We start from the raw sequence: 24849 nt of genomic DNA, 5'->3' as shown, positions 1-24849 counted from the left end.
ACATGGTGGTTGCTGAGCCTGCTCCATACATGGTGGTTGCTGAGCCTGCTCCATACATGGTGGTTGCTGAGCCTGCTTCATACATGGTGGTTGCTGAGCCTACTCCATACATGGTGTTTGCTGAGCCTGCTCCATACATGGTGGTTGCTGACTATTAGGTCAACTGACGCCCATTGTCAGCATCCAGATTTGGAGATGACTCAAAGTAAGCAGGCCCAGTAGCAGAACCGATCAGAGTTGTCTCCAAACTGGATACTGACCGTGGGTGTTAGTTGAAATAATGGCCAGCATTCATCATGTATGGAGCATGCTCAGCTGCAAAGCTTGCTCCATATTCTCTAATAGTGCCATGATGTGGGCGCTAGGTGATGGCCTAGAGCAGTGTTTCCCAAGCAGGGTGAGTCCAGCTGTTGTAAAACTATGACTCTCAGCATGCTTAAGGCCCCCTAGTTGGTAAACACTGGCTTAAAGAAAGCAGTCCAATAAATAGACCTGATCAAAGTTGTCGCCAGATCAGCACTTGCTCCATGGCGCAGTTAGGGAATATGGAGCAGGCTCAGCAGCTCCGTACATGGTGGTTTCTGACAATTATGTGAACTGATCTTGTTGGTCACCATTCAGTGTTTCTCTCTCAAGGCGACTCTCTCACTGTTTTCAGGACATCTGGTTTTCTCACTTAATGGAGTCTTCGTGCCCTTTCTTTTTCTCATTCTTCAGCTCGTCTTACCGCACATTTTTTAACTATGTGTTTATGGGATTGCTTTTTAGTTGGAGAAATTGTTCTCCTCTCTAACTCCCAACTGTCTCTTAACAAGGGCTCCACAAATTCCAGGCGCCAGGTCATCATGGCAACTGAGAATTTCATCCTGGCGCCTAGGTGTTTGTCAGCCTGAGCACCAGAGGTGTATGGCAATTAGATACACCCATTGGATAATGTATCCCCTTTTAATCTAGTGCTGAGCCACCTGTGTGGAGAAGGAGGCTGTCCTGTGCTGCCGGTGGTGGTGGTCAGCAGTAGCTTCTCCCATAATTTCTGTCACTTAGGGGCTCCTGTGCCACCTCTTGAATGCGCATCACCCTCCCACTTACTGCACCTCCTGTCACTATTGTTACCTTCTACCCTGCTGCACCTCCTATCACCTTCCCTTCTGCTGCCCCTCCTGTCACTGCTGTAACTATACCTCCTGTCACTGCTGTAATTGTCCCTCCTGCTGCCCCTCCTGTCACTGCTGTAACCCTCCTTCCTGCTGCACCTCCTTTCAACCTTCCTCCTGCTGTACCTCCTGTCACCCTCCTTCCTGATGCACTCCTTTCACCCTTTCTCCTGCTGCACCTCCTGTCACCCTCCTTCCTGATGCACTCCTTTCACCCTTCCTCCTGCTGCACCTCCTGTCACCCTTCCTCCTGCTGCACCTCCTTTCACCCTTTCTCCTGCTGCACCTCCTGTCATCCTCCTTCCTGTTGCACCTCCTGTCACCCTTCCTCCTGCTGCACCTCCTTTCACCCTTCCTCCTGCTGCACCTCCTGTCACCCCCCTTCCTGCTGCACATCCTGTCACCCTTCCTCCTGCTGTACCTCCTGTCACCCTTCCTCCTGCTGCCCCTCCTTTCACCCTTCCTCCTGCTGCACCTCCTGTCACCCTCCTTCCTGCTGCACCTCCTGTCACCCTCCTTCCTGTTACACCTCCTTTCATCCTCCTTCCTGCTGCACCTCCTATCACCCTTCCTCTTGCTGCACCTCCTTTCACCCTTCCTCCTGCTGCACCTCCTGTCACCCTCCTTCCTGCTGCACCTCCTGTCACCCTTCCTCCTGCTGCACCTCCTGTCACCCTCCTTCCTGCTGCACCTCTTCTCACTGCTGTCACCCTCCCTCCAAAAGTGTAAAATAAAGTTGTTTTTTTATATACCCCGCCCCCCCCCCCAAAAAAAAAAAATTTGAAATCCCTCCCTTTTCTCATTTTCCAAAATAAAGTAAAAATAAATACATTAATTTGTCTACACTATTCAATTATTACAAAACGGTAAATGAAGTAAACATAAAAACGAATTACAAATGGCATAAAATGTAAAAACATGAAGAATACAATGATCTTGTCTACACAATGTATCACCGTAAACGTGAAGTCCAGCACTTTGGCTCCATATTCGTTCTCGATGCCTCTTTCTGTAGTAGTTCTATATACCACTTCCTGTGTATATATATATATTTCGGTTACCTAGAGACCGGTCTTAACACAATTGTAAAATCTTCACCACTTAATTTCGTTAACAAGCTTAATGTGCGGAAGGAATTGAATTACGATCCAGCGTTGTGTGTAAATCTGCCCGATAAGCCGTGCGCGCCGTTACTCCTGCTCCGCTGCTCTGCAGATGTAATGATTTCCTGGACTAAATGAAATCTTTCCAGGAAGGTGCGATACACAATAACCGCAAAGCGTCAAAATCACCGGCACGGCGGGAGCTGGAGAGGGCGGGACCTGAACAAATCACCCCTGGTCCATGGCTTCGCCGCTCGATAGGAAAAAAAAAAAAATATTTAGGAACCTTACAGAAATCATCCGAAGGCGCAATTGGGAACGCCCCCTCCACCCCCCTTGTACCATTCATAATACTCGTCTCTTCTTATTTGGTATTTGGATTCCTCATTAAAGGGGTACTCCGGGGGAAAAGTTTTTTTTTTTTTTTTTTAAATCAACCGGTGCCAGAACGTTAAACAGATTTGTCAATTACTTCTATTAAAAAATCTTAATCCTTCCAGTACTTTTTTGGGGCTGTATACTACAGAGGAAATGCTTTACTTTTTAGATTTCTCTGATGTCATGACCACAGTGCTCTCTGCTGACCTCTGCTGTCCATTTTAGGAACTGACCAGAACAGGAGAAAATCCCCATAGCAAACATATGCTTCTCTGGACAGTTCCTAAAATGGACAGCAGAGGTCAGCAGAGAGCACTGTGGTCGTGACATCAGAAAAATCTAAAAAGTATTTCCTCTGTATTTCCTCTGTAGTATACAGCCCATAAAAAGTACTGGAAGGATTAAGATTTTTTAATAGAATTCATTTACAAATCTGTTTTACTTTCTGGCACCAGTTGATAAAAAAAAAAAAAAGAAAAGTTTTCCACGGGAGTACCCCTTTAACCCCTTAACGACGCAGGACGTATATTTACGTCCTGCGCCGGCTCCCGCGATATGAAGCGGGATCGCGCCGCGATCCCGCATCATATCGCGTCGGTCCCGGCGCTAATCAACGGCCGGGACCCGCGGCTAATACCACACATCGCCGATCGCGGCGATGTGCGGTATTAACCCTTTAGAAGCGGCGGTCAAAGCTGACCGCCGCTTCTAAAGTGAAAGTGAAAGTGACCCGGCTGCTCAGTCGGGCTGTTCGGGACCGCCGCGGTGAAATCGCGGCGTCCCGAACAGCTGATCGGACACCGGGAGGGCTCTTACCTGCCTCCCCGGTGTCCGATCGACGAATGACTGCTCCGTGCCTGAGATCCAGGCAGGAGCAGTCAAGCGCCGATAATGCTGATCACAGGCGCGTTAATACACGCCAGTGATCAGCATAGGAGATCAGTGTGTGCAGTGTTATAAGTCCCTATGGGACCTATAACACTGCAAAAAAAATGTAAAAAAAAAGTGTTAATAAAGGTCATTTAACCCCTTCCCTAATAAAAGTTTGAATCACCCCCCTTTTCCCATAAAAAAAATAAAACAGTGTAAAAAAAATAAAAAATAAACATATGTGGTATCGCCGCGTGCGTAAATGTCCGAACTATAAAAATATATCATTAATTAAGCCGTACGGTCAATGGCGTACGCGCAAAAAAATTCCAAAGTCCAAAAAAGCGTATTTTGGTCACTTTTTATATCATTAAAAAATGAATAAAAAGTGATCAAAAAGTCCGATCAAAACAAAAATCATACCGATAAAAACTTCAGATCACGGCGCAAAAAATTAGTCCTCATACCGCCCCATACACGGAAAAATAAAAAAGTTATAGGGGTCAGAAGATGACATTTTTAAACGTATAAATTTTCCTGCATGTAGTTATGATTTTTTCCAGAAGTGGGACAAAATCAAACCTATATAAGTAGGGGATCATTTTAACCGTATGGACCTACAGAATAATGATAAGGTGTAATTTTTACCGAAATATGCACTGCGTAGAAACGAAAGCCCCCAAAAGTTACAAAATGGCGTTTTTTTTTCGATTTTGTCGCACAATGATTTTTTTTTCCGTTTCGCCGTGCATTTTTCGGTAAAATGACTAATGTCACTGCAAAGTAGAATTGGCGACGCAAAAAATAAGCCATAATATGGATTTTTAGGTGGAAAATTGAAAGGGTTATGATTTTTAAAAGGTAAGGAGGAAAAAACGAAAGTGCAAAAACGGAAAAACCCTGAGTCCTTAAGGGGTTAAAGGGGTACTCCGCTGCTCAAAGTTTGGAATAAAATGTTCCGAATGCTTAGAGCCAGTATCGGGAGCTTGTGATGTCATAGCCACGCCCTCTCATGACATCACGCCCGCCCCCTCAATGCAAGTCTATGGGAGGGGGCGTGACAGCCGTTCTCTGCTGACACCTCTGTCCATGTCAGGAACTGTCCAGAGGAGAAACAAATCCCAATAGCAAACCTCTCCTGCTCTGGACAGTTCCTGACATGGACAGAGGTGTCAGCAGAGAGCACTGTGGTCAGACTGGAATGAGCTACATAACTTCCTCTGGAGCATACAATAGCTGATAAGTACTGGAAGGATTAACATTTTTACATAGAAGTAATTTACAAATCTGGCCCCAGTGGATAAGGATAAAAAAAAATGTTTTGCAAGAAGGTTTGCTGTGTCTGTCAGCGTAGTGTACAGAGTATGGAGGCGCTACCAGGAGACAGGTCAGTACATCAGGAGACGTGGAGGAGGCCGTAGGAGGACAACAACCCAGCAGCAGGACCGCTACCTCCGCCTTTGTGCAAGGAGGAGCAGGAGGAACACTGCCAGAGCCCTGCAAAATGACCTCCAGCAGGACACAAATGTGCATGTGTCCACTCAAACAGTCAGAAACAGACTCCATGAGGGTGGGGTGATGTCCACAGGTGGGGGTTGTGCTTACAGCCCAACACAGTGCAGGACGTTTGGCATTTGCTAGAGAACACCAAGATTGGCAAATTCATCACTGGCGCCCTGTGCTCTTCACAGATGAAAGCAGGTTCACACTGAGCACATGTGACAGACGTGACAGAGTCTGGAGACACCATGGAGAACGTTCTGCTGCCTGCAACATCCTACAGCATGATCGGTTTGGCGGTCGGTCAGTAATGGTGTGGGGTGGCATTTCTTTGGGGGGCCGCACAGCCCTCCATGTGCTTGCCAGAGGTAGCCTGACTGCCATTAGGTACCGAGATGAGATCCTCAGACCCCTTGTGAGACCATATGCTGGTGCGGTTGTCCCTGGGTTCCTCCTAATACAAGACAATGCTAGACCTCATGTGGCTGGAGTGTGTCAGCAGTTCCTACAACAGGAAGGCATTGATGCTATGGACTGGCCGCCCGTTCCCCTGAATCCGATTGAGCACATCTGGGACGTCTCGCTCCATCCACCACAGACTGTCCAGGAGTTGGTGGATGCTTTAGTCCAGGTCTGGGAGGACTTCCCTCAGGAGACCATCCTCCACCTCATCAGGAGCATGCCCAGGCGTTGTAAGGAGGTCATACGGGCACGTGGAGGCCACACACACTACTGAGCCTCATTGGGACTTGTATAAGGACATTACATAAAGTTGGATCAGCCTGTAGTGGGGTTTTCCACTGTGATTTTGAGTGTGACTCCATATCCAGACCTCCAGGGGTTAATACATTTCATTTCCATTGATCATTTTTGTGATGATTTTGTTGTCAGCGAATTCAACTATGTAAAGACCAAAGTATTTCCTACGATTAGTTCATTCATTCAGATCAAGAACGTATTATCTTAGTGTTCCCTTTATTTTGTTTGAGCAGTGTAGGTTTTCTAAGCTAGAAAGCACTTTTAAAGGACTTGGAATTGTCCTACATTTGATTAAAGGGGTTATCCAGGAAAAAATTTTTTTTTTTTTTTATAAATCAACTGGCTCCAGAAAGTTAAACAGATTTGTAAATTACTTCTATTAAAAAAAAATCGTAATCCTTTCAGCACTTATGAGCTTCTGAAGTTAAGGTTGTTCTTTTCTGTCTAAATGCTCTCTGATAACACGTGTCTCGGGAACTGCCCAGTTTAGAAGCAAATCCCCATAGCAAACCTCTTCTAAACTGGACGGTTCCCGAGACAGGTGTCATCAGAGAGCACTTAGACAGATAAGAACAACCTTAACTTCAGAAGCTCATAAGTACTGAAAGGATTAAGATTTTTTAATAGAAGTAATTTACAAATCTGTTTAACTTTCTGGAGTCAGTTGATATATATATATATATATATATATATATATATATAAATAAATAAAATGTTTTCCTGGATAACCCTTTTAAAAAAAAAAAGTAAATCAAAATATTTTAAAATCAAAAAGTATCAAATAATTTAATAGTTTTTTTTAAAATTTGTTTTGCAATAACTTGAAGGTTTAAACAAACAGACACTAAGATAATTTAGAGCAGTGGTCTTCAAACTGTGGCCCTCCAGATGTTGCAAAACTACAACTCCCAGCATGCCCGGACAGCCGTTGGCTGTCCGGGCATGCTGGGAGTTGTAGTTTTGCAACTTCTGGAGGGCCACAGTTTGAGACCACTGATATTGATCAATATAACCTTGACATTCAGCAACATTGTAGCAATATCAAAGATGGCGGTGACATTTGTCGGTAAATCTTCCCGGCCCTCCGTTATAAATCTCCGTGTATTACAGCGCCGGTCTCCATAGTGATGTTTTGCCTGCTGGGAAACCAAATGCTAAGCAAACGGATGGTCTCCTTGAGGAGTCATGTACAGATGCTCTTTTCCTTAAAGGGGGAACCGTATGGCTGAGCATATAGGAAGCATTTAGTGCCCGCCCGCAGCGTCTCCGTACACCACCCATCCCCCATCACTGACATTTTACATTATCAAAATTAACACTGATGGATCCTATTTTAATGCCGCCTCCCGTATGCTATGGATGTATTTAACCACATTTTATATGTTGCATGACGTTACTTTATTCATGGGATTTGTTATGTTTTATTAAGGTTTAAATTAAAGGGCAAATCCAAATCCCTGTCGAAATGTATGTAACTGTCTAAGAAATGTCAGTCTGGTAATACAGTACTACTTTATACAAGAATATAACTACTATAATACTGCCCTTATATACAAGATTATAACTACTATAATACTGCTCCTATATACAAGAATATAACTACTATAATACTGCTCCTATATACAAGAATATAACTACTATAATACTGCTCCTATATACAAGAATATAACTACTATAATACTGTCTCCTATATACAAGAATATAACTACTATAATACTGCTCCTATATACAAGAATATAACTACTATAATACTGCTCCTATATACAAGAATATAACTACTATAATACTGTCTCCTATATACAAGAATATATCTACTATAATACTGCCTCCTATATACAAGAATATAACTACTATAATACTGCTCCTATATACAAGAATATAACTACTATAATACTGCCGACTATATACAAGAATATAACTACTATAATACTGCTCCTATATACAAGAATATAACTATTATAATACTGCCCTTATATACAAGATTATAACTACTATAATACTGCTCCTATATACAAGAATATAACTACTATAATACTGCTCCTATATACAAGAATATAACTACTATAATACTGCCTTCTATATACAAGAATATAACTACTATAATACTGCTCCTATATACAAGAATATAACTACTACAATACTGCCTTCTATATACAAGAATATAACTACTATAATACTGCTCCTATATACAAGAATATAACTATTATAATACTGCCCTTATATACAAGATTATAACTACTATAATACTGCTCCTATATACAAGAATATAACTACTATAATACTGCTCCTATATACAAGAATATAACTACTATAATACTGCTCCTATATACAAGAATATAACTACTATAATACTGCCCCTATATACAAGAATATAACTACTATAATACTGCCCCTATATACAAGAATATAACTACTATAATACTGCCTCCTATATACAAGAATATAACTACTATGATACTGCCTCCTATATACAAGAATATAACTACTATAATACTGCTCCTATATACAAGAATATAACTACTATAATACTGCCCCTATATACAAGAATATAACTACTATAATACTGCCTCCTATATACAAGAATATAACTACTATAATACTGCCCTTATATACAAGAATATAACTACTATAATACTGCCTCCTATATACAAGAATATAACTACTATAATACTGCTCCTATATACAAGAATATAACTACTATAATACTGCTCCTATATACAAGAATATAACTACTATAATACTGCTCCTATATACAAGAATATAACTACTATAATACTGCTCCTATATACAAGAATATTACTACTAAAATACTGCCTCCTATATACAAGAATATAACTACTATAATACTGCTCCTATATACAAGAATATAACTACTATAATACTGCCTCCTATATACAAGAATATAACTACTATAATACTGCTCCTATATACAAGAATATAACTACTATAATACTGCTCCTATATACATGAATATAACTACTATAATACTGCTCCTATATACAAGAATATAACTACTATAATACTGCCTCCTATATACAAGAATATAACTACTATAATACTGCTCCTATATACAAGAATATAACTACTATAATACTGCTCCTATATACAAGAATATAACTACTATAATACTGCTCCTATATACAAGAATATAACTACTATAATACTGCTCCTATATACAAGAATATAACTAGTATAATACTGCCCCTATATACAAGAATATAACTACTATAATACTGCTCCTATATACAAGAATATAACTGCTATAATACTGCCTCCTATATACAAGAATATAACTACTATAATACTGCTCCTATATACAAGAATATAACTACTATAATACTGCTCCTATATACAAGAATATAACTACTATAATACTGCTCCTATATACAAGAATATAACTACTATAATACTGCTCCTATATACAAGAATATAACTACTATAATACTGCTCCTATATACAAGAATATTACTACTAAAATACTGCCTCCTATATACAAGAATATAACTACTATAATACTGCTCCTATATACAAGAATATAACTACTATAATACTGCTCCTATATACAAGAATATAACTACTATAATACTGCTCCTATATACAAGAATATAACTACTATAATACTGCCTCCTATATACAAGAATATAACTACTATAATACTGCTCCTATATACAAGAATATAACTACTATAATACTGCTCCTATATACATGAATATAACTACTATAATACTGCTCCTATATACAAGAATATAACTACTATAATACTGCCTCCTATATCCAAAAATATAACTAGTATAATACTGCTCCTATATACAAGAATATAACTACTATAATACTGCCTCCTATATACAAGAATATAACTACTATAATACTGCTCCTATATACAAGAATATAACTACTATAATACTGCTCCTATATACAAGAATATAACTAATATAATACTGCTCCTATATACAAGAATATAACTACTATAATACTGATCCTATATACAAGAATATAACTATTATAATACTGCCCCTATATACAAGAATATAACTACTATAATACTGCTCCTATATACAAGAATATAACTACTATAATACTGCTCCTATATACAAGAATATAACTACTATAATACTGCTCCTATATACTAGAATATAACTACTATAATACTGCCTCCTATATACAAGAATATAACTACTATAATACTGCTCCTATATACAAGAATATAACTACTATAAAACTGCTCCTATATACAAGAATATAACTACTATAATACTGCTCCTATATACAAGAATATAACTACTATAATACTGCCCCTATATACAAGAATATAACTACTATAATACTGCCCCTATATACAAGAATATAACTACTATAATACTGCTCCTATATACAAGAATATAACTACTATAATACTGCTCCTATATACAAGAATATAACTACTATAATACTGCTACTATATAAAAGAATATAACTACTATAATACTGCTCCTATATACAAGAATATAACTACTATAATACTGCTCCTATATAAAAGAATATAACTACTATAGTACTGCCCCCATTAGGCTACATAATAGTACTACACAGTTAATCGCTATGTCTACATGTATCTTAGGTTCTGGTTTCACCAAGTAATATCCAGTGGAATGTTATCGGGATTGCCCCTCCCATACAGTCCTCACCCAGTTTGTGGTATTATGCAGTTCGTGTTGTGACCATTTATCTTATTTCTTTGCAGGTTCTTGACAATCTTGACAGACACTTAAGTTCTTCGGAATATTTCCGCTTCTTCTGGTTTCCGCACTCGGACAGCGTCAGCGTCTTTTATCAGGACCCTACAGACAAGGTATCGGTGGTTATGGATGACGCCGCTGTTATCTGTCCTCGGATACATTCCCTGTATCTATTCCCCGCTGTCACCCGTCTCTTCTGTCTGCACACCGGGGTGCAGTGTAGTTTTCTGCAGGCAGGGGGCGCTGACAATATAGTGTCACTTTGTATGTTTCTTAGTAATCTGAAGCTTACAAGTTTAAAGGGGTACTCCGCCCCGAGACATATTTTCCCCTATACGAAGGATAGGGGATAATATGTCTGATCCTGGGGGTCCCTCAGCTGGGACCTACGCGATCTCTATGCAGCACCCAGCATTCGTTTAGAAAGCTGGGTGCCGGCGGCGGGGGTCGTGACGTCACGAGCACGTCCCTTGTGAAGTCACTCCACACCCCCTCAATGCAAGTCTATGGGAGGGGGCTACGCCCCCTCCCATAGACTTGCATTGAGGCGGTGTGGTGTAATGCCACAACCCCCGCTGCCGGCTTCAAGCATTCGGAACATAATGTTCTGAACGATGGGGCCTCGGAGTACCTCTTTAATCTATGTCTTTGTTATTACTTGCCTTTACCTCTTCTGTAATGTCTTATACTCCAGTCACATGAAGAGCTGCATCAAAGCACAGTAGGCTTCCTGTGAGCATTTCTCTGCACCCCCTGCTTTTTCATGTCGTGCACTGGGGCAGTCGGTACAATTTTGAACGCTGCTTTGGCAGTAACTGGAGTATAAAAGATGAAGTTACACGAGATCACTACGATACAAATGACGTTCTTGGGAGCTATTTTCTTATCTCATTGTAAAATTTGCATTGTTCTCTATTCACATCCAGAGCTGCACGCACAATCCTATTGGCTTCCTGGGAAATCTCAGCTAACATGACCTTATATCCCTCCATCTCCCCCCCCCCCCCCCAAGAGATATGTCTTACTAATATAGGGTTGTGACTTATTGTACTGGCTTTACTTATGTTTCTGCACAATTCACCCCTGACAGGAAGTTGTGTAGTCCTTTCTTTGTCATTGTGGTGTTGTCTCAGCAGCAGTTCCCCGCCTCCAACCTCTTTCCTGACAGGAAGTTGTATAATCCCCTCATAGTCAGTGTGGTGTTGCCTTAGCAGCTCCCCAACTCCTCTCTTTCTCCTGACAGGAAGTTGTGTAGTCCTCTCATTGTCAGTGTGGTGTTGTCTCAGCAGCAGTTCCCCGCCTCCAACCTCTTCCCTGACAGGAAGTTGTATAATCCCCTCATAGTCAGTGTGGTGTTGCCTTAGCAGCTCCCTGGCTCCTCTCGTCCTCCTGACAGGAAGTTGTGTAGTCCTCTCATTGTCAGTGTGGTGTTGTCTCAGCAGCAGTTCCCCGCCTCCAACCTCTTTCCTGGCAGGAAGTTTATAATCCCCTCATAGTCAGTGTGGTGTTGCCTTAGCAGCTCCCCGACTCCTCTCTTTCTCCTGACAGGAAGTTGTGTAGTCCTCTCATTGTCAGTGTGGTGTTGTCTCAGCAGCAGTTCCCCGCCTCCAACCTCTTTCCTGGCAGGAAGTTGTATAATCCCCTCATAGTCAGTGTGGTGTTGCCTTAGCAGCTCCCTGGCTCCTCTCGTCCTCCTGACAGGAAGTTGTGTAGTCCTCTCATTGTCAGTGTGGTGTTGTCTCAGCAGCAGTTCCCCGCCTCCAACCTCTTTCCTGGCAGGAAGTTGTATAATCCCCTCATAGTCAGTGTGGTGTTGCCTTAGCAGCTCCCTGGCTCCTCTCTTTTTCCTGACAGGAAGTTGTGTAGTCCTCTCATTGTCAGTGCGTTTTGTCTCAGCAGCAATTCCCCGCCTCCAACCTCTTTCCTGACAGGAAGTTGTGTAGTCCTCTCATTGTCAGTGTGGTGTTGTCTCAGCGGCAATTCCCCGCCTCCAACCTCTTTTCTAGCAGGAAGTTGTATAATCCCTTCATAGTCAGTGTGGGGTTGCCTTAGCAGCTCCCTGGCTCCTCTCTTTCTCCTGACAGGAAGTTGTGTAGTCCTCTCATTGTTAGTGTGGTGTTGTCTCCAGCTCCCCCTCCCTCTCCTGGCATAAAGTTGTTTAGTCCTCTCATTGTCAGTGTGGTGTTTTCTCGGCAGCTCCCTGGCTCCTCCCTCTATCCTGACAGGAATTTGTGAAGACGTCTTATTGTCAGTGTTGTGTTGTCTCAGCAGCTTCCTGGCTCCTCCCTCTCTCCATGCAGGAAGTTGTGTAGTTCTCTCATTGTAAGTGTGGTGTTGTGTCCAGCTCCCTCTCTCTCCTGACAAAGTTGTGTAGTTCTCTCATTTTCAGTGTGGTGTTGTCTCAGCAGCTCACCCGGCTCCTTCTCTTCTCTCACAAGGCATAGCTGGATCTTGTCTCTGAGCCGTAGCCCCGCCCCTGAGTGACATCATCACCTCTGTCCAGCCCCTATAGCTACATCACCATCTGTACATATGTATACAAATATCTTTATTAGGACATTTAGGGAGAAAACGAGGTGTGGTTACAGCATGCTGCCATGTGCTGAGAAACCCCCCAGGCAGAGGAGCAGACAGTGAATGCATACAGCAGATTTTTTGCAGAAATTTCCACAATTAAAAAATGCATCTATTCTGCCACAAGTGAATTCACCTTAGGTGGAGAATAGGGAAGTGTTTCCCAAGCAGTGTGCCTCCTGCTGTTGAAAAACTACAACTCCCAGCATGCCCGGACAGCCAACGGCTGTCCGGGCATGCTAGGAGTTGTAGTTTTTCAACAGCTGGAGGCACGCAGCTGGGAAACACCATAATAGGGCATCACATAGATAGGATCTCCTTACTTATTAGGGCATTCTCTTTATTGGTGATTGCCCAATAAGGGTCGGCCTCGCCCAGGAAGGGCACCAATCTAATGACGTCTCCTAACCATGTGATTTTTCTTTCCCACAGCCTCCGTCCTCCAAGCCCAGCTGGTTTTGGGATTATTTTGTGGGATATTACTTGCTGGAGCTCCTCCTCTGGATCAGGTATGGTGCAACCACGTGGCAGCATGGTGGCCCCCTAGACCACCAGGGATATTTGTTATTACTCCATAACCACCATAGACCATCAAGGATATTTGATATTAATCTATAATCTTGGGATATTATATATCAACGTATGATTCCTCCAGACCACCAGGGATTTAGCATATTAACCTATAATACCCCTAGACCACCAGGGATGTTGTACATTAACTTTTGATTACACTAGACCATCAGGAATATTGTAAATTACCTATGATTACCCTAAACCTCCTGAAATATTGGATATTAACCTATGATTCCTCTAGACCACCAGGGATATTGTAGATTAACCTATGATACCCCTAGACCACCAGGGATGTTGTATATTAACCTTTGATTTCCCTAGACCATCAGGAATATTGTAAATTACTTATGATTACCCTAGTCCACCTGAAATATTGAATATTAACCTATGGTATACCCCTAGACCACCAGGGTGTTGTACATTAACTTTTGATTTCCCTAGACCATCAGGAATATTGTAAATTACTTATGATTACCCTAGTCCACCTGAAATATTGGATATTAACCTTTGATTCCTCTAGACCACCAGGGATATTGTATATTAACCTATAATTCCCCTAGACCACACAGAATTTTGTATATTAACCTATGATTTTTCTAGACCACCAGGGATCTTGGATTTTATCCCCAAATTCCCCTTGACCACTAGGTACATTGTATGTTAATGCCTTACTTTCTAAGACTCTTAGACCACCTTGGATACTAGATATTAATCTTTACTTCCCCCTAGATCACCAGGGAATGTGTATATTAATCTATACCACCCTGGACCACCAGGGATATTAGTATATAACCTCTAACACAACTAGAAATAGTGCATATTTATCCAATATCCCCCTATGATTATTGTATAGTAACCTATAACCCCCTGGACCACCAGGGATATTGGATATTAGCCCACAGCCACCCTAGATCGCCAATGATATTTAAAATTAACCAATAATCTCCCTAGACTAGTCCATGGAGATGTCATCAATAACAAGGATCTCCCTATTAACCCTTCAGGCATTAACCCTTTATGCAGAGCTGGTTGGTGAAGTGGTGGAGCTCTGATCTCCACAGACCTGTCCCCCCATCTTACTCCAGCCTTGTGGGGTCTCTTTATGGTTATTACAGGATGTTACAAACTCGCTGAAATCTCAGACGTCGTCTTTTGATGATTTTTGAGCAGTGACAGGAAATAATTCTCCCCTTTTATCTCATCTTTGAACATTAAACCTTCATTGTTCCTCAGTGATTATCTGCTCATATTACTACCAATAACTTCATGGGGATTCATCATCTCACTGCCTGGGACTGCTGATACCTATACAAGTCACTTGGACATATACCCAATCCTACTGTATGTAATAGATAGATAGATAGATAGATAGATAGATAGATAGATAGATAGATATTAGATAGATATGAGATAGATAGATAGATAGATAGATTGATAGATAGATATGAGATAGATAGATAGATAGATAGATAGATAGATAGATAGATATGAGATAGATAGATAGATAAATAGATAGATAGATAGATGGATAGATAGATATGAGATATAGATAGATATGGGAGATAGATACGATAGATAGATATGAGATAGATAGATATGAGATAGATAGATAGATAGATAGATAGATAGATAGATATGAGATAGATATGAGATAGATAGATATGAGATAGATAGATAGATATGAGATAGATATGAGATAGATAGATATGAAATAGATAGATAGATATGAGATAGATAGATATGAGATAGATAGATATGAGATAGATATGAGATAGATATGAGATAGATAGATATGAGATAGATAGATATGAGATAGATAGATATGAGATAGATAGATATGAGATAGATAGATATGAGATAGATAGATAGATATGAGATAGATAGATAGATATGAGATAGATAGATAGATAGATAGATAGATAGATATGAGATAGATATGAGATAGATAGAAATGAGATAGATAGATATGAGATAGATAGATATGAGATAGATGGATAGATATGAGATAGATAGATAGACATGAAATAGATATGAGATAGATAGATATGAGATAGATAGATAGATATGAGATAGATAGATAGATAGATAGATAGATATGAGATAGATAGATATGAGATAGATATGAGATAGATAGATAGATAAGAGAGATATATAGATATGAGATAGATAGATATGAGATAGGTAGGTAGGTAGGTAGGTAGATAGATAGATATGGGAGATAGATAGATAGATAGATAGATATGAGAGAGAGATAGATATGAGATAGATAGATAGATAGATATGAGATAGATAGATAGATAGATAGATAGATAGATAGATATGAGAGATAGATAGATATGAGATAGATATGAGATAGATAGATATGAGATAGATAGATATGAGATAGATAGATATGAGATAGATAGATATGAGATAGACAGATATGAGATTGATAGATAAATAGATAGATAGATATGAGATAGATAGATAGATATGAGATGGATAGATAGATATGAGATAGATAGATATGAGATAGATAGATAAATAGATAGATAGATATGAGAGATAGATAGATACGAGATAGATATGAGATAGATATGAGATAGACAGATATGAGATTGATAGATAGATAGATATGAGATGGATAGATAGATAGATATGAGATAGATAGATAGATAGATATGAGATAGATAGATAGATAGATATGAGATAGATAGATATGAGATAGATAGATAAATAGATAGATAAATATGAGATAGATAGATATGAGATAGATAGATATGAGATAGATAGATAGATATGAGATAGATAGGTATGAGATAGATAGATAAATAGATAGATAAATATGAGATAGATAGATATGAGATAGATAGATATGAGATAGATAGATAAATAGATAGATAAATATGAGATAGATAGATATGAGATAGATAGATAGATATGAGATAGATAGATAGATAGCCCTTATCATGTCATGTTGATAAGATCTATAAACATGATTTTGTTCCGCAGTCTTCTGTCATGGATAATAACATCTGTAGACGTGGAGTGAAGATCTCATAAGAAGGTGATAAATGGATATATTAGCGGTTGTAGCTGTCGGCAGGTAGAGATATATAAGGCGGCGGAATTATCTGAGAACTTCATCTCTGTGTCATATGGTTTGGTGGGCTGTGGATGGCGGATCAATCACAGCTCCACAGCCCCGGGACACATTTATCTCTGGTGATGGGAGGTGTGGATCCAGCCTCTGGAGATGAAGATTCACTGCCGATCCTTCTACACGGCTTCAATGTTATCGCTAAGAGACTAAAGGAGGACTCAAGATCGCCCGGAGAAAATGTCTTAAAGACAATCACGATCATCACCTATTTAACAAATGGTCCGAAAGAGATGTTCTGAGCATTCCCCTTTATAAGGCATATAAATTGGCTATACCATTAAAGGGGTACTCCACTGGCCAGCATTCAGAACGCTAGCCACTGGAGTACCTCTTTAAAGGACAAGTCTCATGATCAAAAACGTATCACCTGTCCGAAGTAAAGGAGATAAGTTTTAGATTGCGGGGGGTCCGAGCGCTGCCCCCCCACGAAATGGAGGGCGCCACGCCCCCTCCATATACCTCTATGGGAGAGCCAATGATTGCCGAATGGCTCTCCCATAGAACTATATGGAAGGGGCGTGGCGTTGTAGCGGGCATCCAAGGAAGTGTTACAATCTGGAGGAGACTCTCCTGGGAGTGCTGTACATGAGCGTCCATTATTTAGCTGTGCTGGCAATGACAGAGGTCAAGCGTTTTCTGTCTTCACAAGGTTCTCACACACTGTTGCTGGTATTTTGGCCCATTCCTACATGCAGATCTCCTCTAGAGCAGTGATGTTTTGGGGTTGTCGCTTTGCAACATGGACTTTTAAATCCCTCCAAAGGTTTTCTATGGGGTTGAGATCTGGAGACTGGCTAGGCCACTCCAGGACCTTGAAATGCTTCTAACGAAGCCACTCCTTCATTGCCCCGGTGGTGTGTTTGGGATCATTGTCATGCTGAAATACTCAGCCACATTTCGTCTTCAGTGTCCTTGCTGATGGAAGGAGTAGTGTTGAGCGGCATAGGCCATATTCGAATTCGCGAATATTCGCGAATATATGGACGAACATTCGTCATATATTCGCGAATATTCGCATATTCGTTATACCCTCGCTTTATTTTCGCGTATGCGAAAATACGCGTATGCTAAAATTAACATATGTGGAAATTCGCATATGCGAAAATTAACATATGCTAATTTTCCGCATAGCGAATTTTCGCATATGCAAATTTTTGCACGCCAGTCTCACACAGTAGTATTAGAGCCTTCTTTACACCACACAAGCTGGAAGCAGAGAGGGATGATCACTGTGATGTGTACTGTGAAGAAAAAAATAAATAAAAAACGAATATTCGTAATTACGAATATATAGCGCTATATTCGCGAAATTCGCGAATTCGCGAATATGCGATATGCGCGAATAATATTCGAATTGCGAATATTCGCGAACAACACTAGGAAGGAGGTTTTCACTGAAAATCTCACCATACATGGACCCATTCATTCTTTCCTTTACACGGATCAGTCGTCCTGGTCCCTTAGCAAATAAACAGCCCCAAAGCTTGATGTTTCCACCCCCATGCTTCACAGTAGGTATGGTGTTCTATATGACATTCTCCCAATCCTCTTCTGGATCATCCAAATGCTCTCTAGAAAACTTCAGACGGGCCCAGACATGTACTGGCTTAAGCAGGGGGACACGTCTGGCACTGCATGATTTTAGTCCCTGGTGGTATAGTGTGTTACCGATGGTAGCCTTTGTTTCTTTGGTCCCAGCTCTCTGCAGGTCATTCACTAGGACCCCCCATGTGGTTCTGGGATTTTTACTCACCGTTCTTATGATCATTTTGACACCAGGGGGTGAGATCTTGTGTGGAGCCCCAGATCGAGGGATATTATCAGGGGTCTTGTATGTCTTCCATTTTCTAATAATTTCTCCCACAGTTGATTTCTTCACACCAAGCTGCCTATTGCAGATTCAGTCTTCCCAGCCAGGTGCAGGTCTACAATTTTGTTTCTGGTGGCCTTCGACAGCTCTTTGGTCTTGGCGATAGTGGAGTTTGGAGTGTGACTGTTTGAGGTTGTGGACAGGTGTCTTTTATACTGATAAGTTCAAGCAGGAGCCATTAATACAGGTAACGAGTGGAGGACAGAGGAGACTCTTAAAGGGGTACTTCGGGGATTTTTAAATCAACTGGTGCAAGAAAGTTAAACAGATTTGTAAATTACTTCTATGAAAAAATCTTAATCCTTCCAGTACTTATTACCTGCTGAATACTACAGAGGAAATTATTTTCTTTTTGGAACACAGTGCTCTCTGCTGACATCATGACCACAGAGCTCTCTGCTGACATCATGACCACAGTGCTCTCTGCTGACATCTCTGTCCATTTTAAGAACTGTCCAGAGTAGGAGAAAATCCCCTTAGAAAACATATGCTGCTCTGGACAGTTCCTAAAATGGACAGAGATGTCAGCAGAGAGCACTGTGCTCGTGATGTCAGCAGAGAGCTCTGTGTTCCAAAAAAAATAAAATTTCCTCTGTAGTATTCAGCAGCTAATAAGTACTGGAAGGATAAATATTTTTTTTATAGAAGTTGTTTACAAATCAGTTTAATTTTCTGGCACCAGTTGATTTACAAAAAAAAAAAAGTTTTCCACCGGAGTACCCTGATGCCACGCCCCCTCTCATAGACTTGCATTAAGGGGGTGGGGTGTGATGTCACAAGGCTCGCTCTGTGCACCAGATGACAGGGGTGCTACAGGAAGATCGTGGGGGTTCCCAGCTATCAGACATCTTATCCCCTATCCTTTGGATAGGGGATAAGATGTCTAGGGGCGGAGTACCTCTTTAAAAGGGGTACTCTCATGGAAAACTTTTTTTTTTTTATTTTTTATTTTTTTTAATCAACTGGAGCCAGAAATTAAAACAGATTTGTAAATCACTTCTATTAAAAAATCTTAATCCTTCCAGTACTTTTTAGGGGCTGTATACTAAAGAGAAATCCAAAAAAGAAATGCATTTCCTCTGATGTCATGACCACAGTGCTCTCTGCTGACCTCTGCTGTCCATTTTAGGAACTGTCCAGGGCAGGAGAAAATCCCCATAGCAAACATATGCTGCTCTGGACAGTTCCTAAAATGGACAGCAGAGGTCAGCAGAGAGCACTGTGGTCATGACATCAGAGGAAATGCATTTCTTTTTTGGATTTCTCTTTAGTATACAGCCCCTAAAAAGTACTGGAAGGATTAAGATTTTTTAATAGAAGTGATTTACAAATCTGTTTAACTTTCTGGCACCAGTTGATTTAAAAACATTTTTTTTTTCACGGGAGTACCCCTTTAAGCATGTTACCCACGCCCGTAAAGTATATTCTCAGGTTTGGCGCTGCACCTGGGTTTTCGGTCTGTAGACCACAGTCGTAAAGCTTTTATAGAGAGTAATTTTAGTGAAGAGACAGAATGTTGGTTCATCCCATAAATCGCCCGTCTCCTTAGACGGCAGATGCACATTATCTGGGCCGGCAAATCGGCATCTTTAACAACTGTGCCCCCGGCCGGCATCCATGCCTGTGATCTCCGCAGTCTCCTGTAGGTGACATCATCATCATTAGAAATGACACGGACGTCCTCTTGGGCTGTCACGTCTTCAGTTCTTGATTATATTTACTAATAGATCATTTCACGCCCTACTTCCTGTAGACGCCGACGCGTTTCGCCTATTAGTACATTACGTCACTCCCTCAGGTAGATTGACGAGTTGCCCTGACTACGATGTTCCTTCCCCATGTGGGGCATGGGCTTTCTCTCCGTGCCCGGCTCTGGAGGTGTCACTTTTTAACCCCCCCCCCCCCCTTGTCCCCGTTTTTTATATATTTAGTTTTTCTATCAAAGCTGCCAAGAAAAAAACGTAAAGCGGAGGGAGGTCGGATCGGGAGGACACCACAGGCGCTTAGACTTGAAAGGACGGCGCCGCCTGTAATCGACAGACTGAACCCGTAATGATTCTTCAAAAGAACTTACGTATTAATCATAATGTGCAGCGAGTGCGGCGGCGGCGGCGGAGGACTTCCTTGTTATCAGGTGTATTCCTAAGAACATCATCCTTGCCTCCCAACCAGGGTGCCTCCAGCTGCTGCAAAACTACAACTCCCAGCATGCCCGGACAGCCAAAGGCTGTCCGGGCATGCTGGGCGTTGTAGTTTTGCAACAGCTGGAGGCACCCCGTTTGGGAAACACTGATATATGTTATAGCTCCGAACTGAGAATATTTGTATATTTGGCCTCTAAACACCATAATAAGCCACGCTCACCATCCCTAGCCTTACAGCGCCATCTGTTTTATTCCGGCGCAGCTGCATCCATGTGTTTCATTACTGTATCTGGGTCATGTGATCACCAGCCTGACCCACAGAAAATCACAGTGCTTTATTTGTCAGAGGAAGTGGTCAGTCCTGGGTCAGCTGACTTCCTATAAACTTCAGGATGACATTGTCACTTACCAGATCCCTCCAAGTAGCTCTCAGACCCCTCCCCTTTAGCTCTATCTGTATACTGCTGCGGTTATCTCTATGGGATCAGGATGAGTAGTAGTTATACTCCTCCCCCTCCAGCTCTATCTGTATACTGCTGCTGCTATTTCTAGGGGATCAGGATATATAGTAGTTATATACTTCCCCTCCAGCTCTATCTGTATACTGCTGCTGCTATTTTTATGGGATCAGGATATATAGTAGTTATATACATCCCCTCCAGCTCTATCTGTATACTGCTGCTGCTATTTCTATGTGATCAGGATATATAGCAGTTATATACTTCCCCTCCGGCTCTATCTGTATACTGCTGCTGCTATTTCTATGGGATCAGGATATATAGTAGTTATATACATCCCCTCCAGCTCTATCTGTATACTGCTGCTGCTATTCCTATGGGATCAGGATAAATAGTAGTTATATACATCCCCTCCAGCTCTATCTGTATACTGCTGCTGCTGTTTCTATAGGATCAGGATATATGGTAGTTATATACATCCCCTCCAGCTCCATCCGTATACTGCTGCTGCTATGTCTATGGGATCAGGATATATAGTAGTTATAAACCTCCCCTCCAGCTCTATCTGTATATTGCTGCTATCTCTATGAGATCAGGATATATAGTAGTTATACACCTCCCCTCCAGCTCTATCTGTATACTGCTGCTGCTATGTCTATGGGATCAGGATATATAGTAGTTATAAACCTCCCCTCCAGCTCTATCTGTATACTGCTGCTGCTATCTCTATAGGATCAGGATATATAGTAGTTACACACCTCCCCTCCAGCTCTATCTGTATACTGCTGCTATCTCTATGGGATCAGGATATATATTAGTTATACTCCTCCCTCCAGCTCTATCTGTATACTGCTGCTACCTCTATAGGATCAGGATATATAGGGGGAGATTTATCAAAACCTGTCCAAAGAAAAAGTTGCCCAGTTGCCCATAGCAACCAATCAGATCGCTTCTTTCGTTTTTAACTAGTCCCCTGCAAAATGAAAGAAGTGATCTGATTGGTTGCTATAGGAAACTGGGCAAATTTTTCTCTGCACAGGTTTTGATAAATCTTCCCCATAGCAGTTATACACCTCCCCCCAGCTCTATCTGTATACTGCTGCTATCTATATGGGATAAGGATATATAGTAGTTATAAACCTCCCATCCCAGCTCTATCTGTATACTGCTGCTATCTCTATGGGATCAGGATATATAGTAGTTATACACCTCCCCCTCCAGCTCTATCTGTATACTGCTGCTATCTCTATGGGATCAGGATATATAGTAGTTATACACCTCCCCCAGCTCTATCTGTATACTGCGGCTGTCTCTATGGGAACAGGATATAGTTATACACCTCCCCTCCAGCTCTATCTGTATACTGCTGCTATCTCTATGTAATCAGGATATATAGTAGTTATACCCCTCCCCTCCAGCTCTATCTGTATACTGCTGCTATCTCTTTGGGATCAGGATATATAGTAGTTATACACCTTCATCCCAGCTTTATCTGTATACTGCTGCTATCTCTATAGGATCAGGATATATAATAGTTATACACCTCCCCCCAGCTCTTTCTGTATACTGCTGCTGCTATCTATATAGGATCAGGATATATAGTAGTTATACCCCTCCAGCTTTATCTGTATACTGCTGCTATCTCTATAGGATCAGGATATATAGTAGTTATACCCCTCCCCTCCCAGCTCTATCTATATACTGCTGCTATCTCTATGGAATTGGAATATATCCTGATCCTATAGAGATTGCAGCACTATACAGATAGAGCTCGGGGGAGGTGTATAACCACTATATAGCGTGATCCTATAGGATATATTGTAGTTATACACCTAAACTCCCAGCTCTATCTGTATACTGCTGCTGCTATCTCATTGGAATCTGGGATCTATACTGTGCAATTGAATAAAAAATTGAAAACTTTTTTGTGTATCTCAAGAAAATGACATCTGCTGCTAATAGTAACTGCGACTCTGTCAGCCTGTGTTAGACGGACGGCTATAGGTGGTGCAGCGGATGCGCAGGACCTTTACATTATTAATGTCACATGGTATTGGCGCATTTGTGTATGTCGGTGGGAGGGGGGCTCCAAGTTATGCTTTTACTATGGATCTATCCCTCTTATAGAAGAGACTCTTCAGCTACGTTGGCTCTATGGAAACAACAGCATCTGCTTCGCTGGTACATTCAGTTGTTGTTTTTTGCTTTTAGGGTCTATTCACACAGGCGCATTTTTGCTGCAAAAATATCAACGTACATTGTTCATTATTGACTCTGCACAAAGAAGCCAAATACAGTGCGCTGCTGCCATCTAGTGTTCATTCACTATTATGTCATCCTACCATTGAAATCAAGTTGTAAGTAAGATACTCCTAAGGGTATGTTCACACTGCGGAAACCCCGCTTGTGGAATTCCACGAGTGGAGACTCCGTCTGGCGGCCGCCACCGTAAATACATTAGCAGTAGGACCGCGCGGCACCATTGATGGATATGCAGTGCTCGCGGAATTCCACGAAAAGAAAGAACATGTTCTTTCTTTGCGAGGAAACAATTTCAGCGGCGGAATTGTCTGCTGGTGAAATTCCAGAAAGTCTCGCGGAGGACCCATTCACGCTGATGCTAATATTGATTGCGCGGAATTCCGCTCGCAGAATTCTGCCAGAATTCCACAGTGTGAACATACCCCAAGGGTACGTTCCCAATACAGAATTTCCGCGCACTGAATTGCGCTTTGGAATTCCGCTTTGTGAACCTCAACATTGGTGCGAATAAGTCTTCCGCCGACCCCTTTCACACTACGTAATTTCAGCCGCAATTGCCACCAAAAGAATTAACCTGTTCATGATATCGTTGGAATTATGCAAGCTCTGCATTGCCATCAATGGCGACGGTGCGGGCCAGCACGGTCCTACCTCCGAAGGGTTTCGTCAGTGGCCACTAGATGGCGATTCCTCAGTGTGAACATACCCTTAAAAGGGGAAGAGTAGTGTAAGTGTGACTAGACAGTATTCCATGAGTCACATAGAAACGATATGAGTAATTCACATAAGTCACTTAAATTAGGTTTGCCAATTTGTATTTGACTCCTCTGAAGACTTGAAGGGGTAATCCGTTGCCCGAGCGTTCGGAGCATTTTGTTCCGAACACTTGGAGCAGTCGGCGGGTGTCGTAACGTCACAGCCATGCCCCCCTTGTGACGTCATGCCATGTATCCTCAATGCAAGTCTATGGGAGGGGGGCGTGGCGCCAGCCACGCCCCCCTCCCATAGACTTGCATTGAGGGGGCATGGCATGACGTCACGAGGGACGTGGCCGTGATGTCGTGACCCCTGCCGTCCACACCCTGCATTCTAAATGAATCCTTTTCATTGTGTTGCACGATTCTGTGCAGCACAGTTGTTTTCGTGCCGCCAGGGCTTCCTGTTGGTTTTGATTAGTAAAGTAAAAGGCTACAGTTCTTCTTTCCTGCCCCTTTAATGTTTAGATCTGTGTTACCGGAGGGTCTCCTCCACCGGACAGATGACGGTTTGTCAGGACGCACAGCGAGGGTTTGTCGGATCCTCTCAGACATTGACATCTTTTATTGGCCTGGGGACGGTAACATCTGC

General features: G+C 41.6%; 1 protein-coding gene across 1 annotated transcript in view; it reads left to right on the top strand.

Moving 5' to 3' along the window:
• Window positions 1-24849, top strand: part of LOC130361141 (L-gulonolactone oxidase-like) — a 125233-nt gene that overhangs the window by 93391 nt on the left and 6993 nt on the right. Inside the window, exons 7-8 of the mRNA XM_056563757.1 lie at window positions 10485-10592; window positions 13486-13562. Coding sequence (XP_056419732.1) covers window positions 10485-10592; window positions 13486-13562 — 185 coding nt within the window. The remainder of the gene's footprint in view (window positions 1-10484; window positions 10593-13485; window positions 13563-24849) is intronic.

The sequence above is a fragment of the Hyla sarda genome, chromosome 3 (assembly GCF_029499605.1).
Source record: "Hyla sarda isolate aHylSar1 chromosome 3, aHylSar1.hap1, whole genome shotgun sequence".
NCBI lineage: Eukaryota > Metazoa > Chordata > Amphibia > Anura > Hylidae > Hyla > Hyla sarda.
Note: the sequence above shows the minus strand (reverse complement) of the source record. Positions and strands in the feature narration are given on the sequence as shown.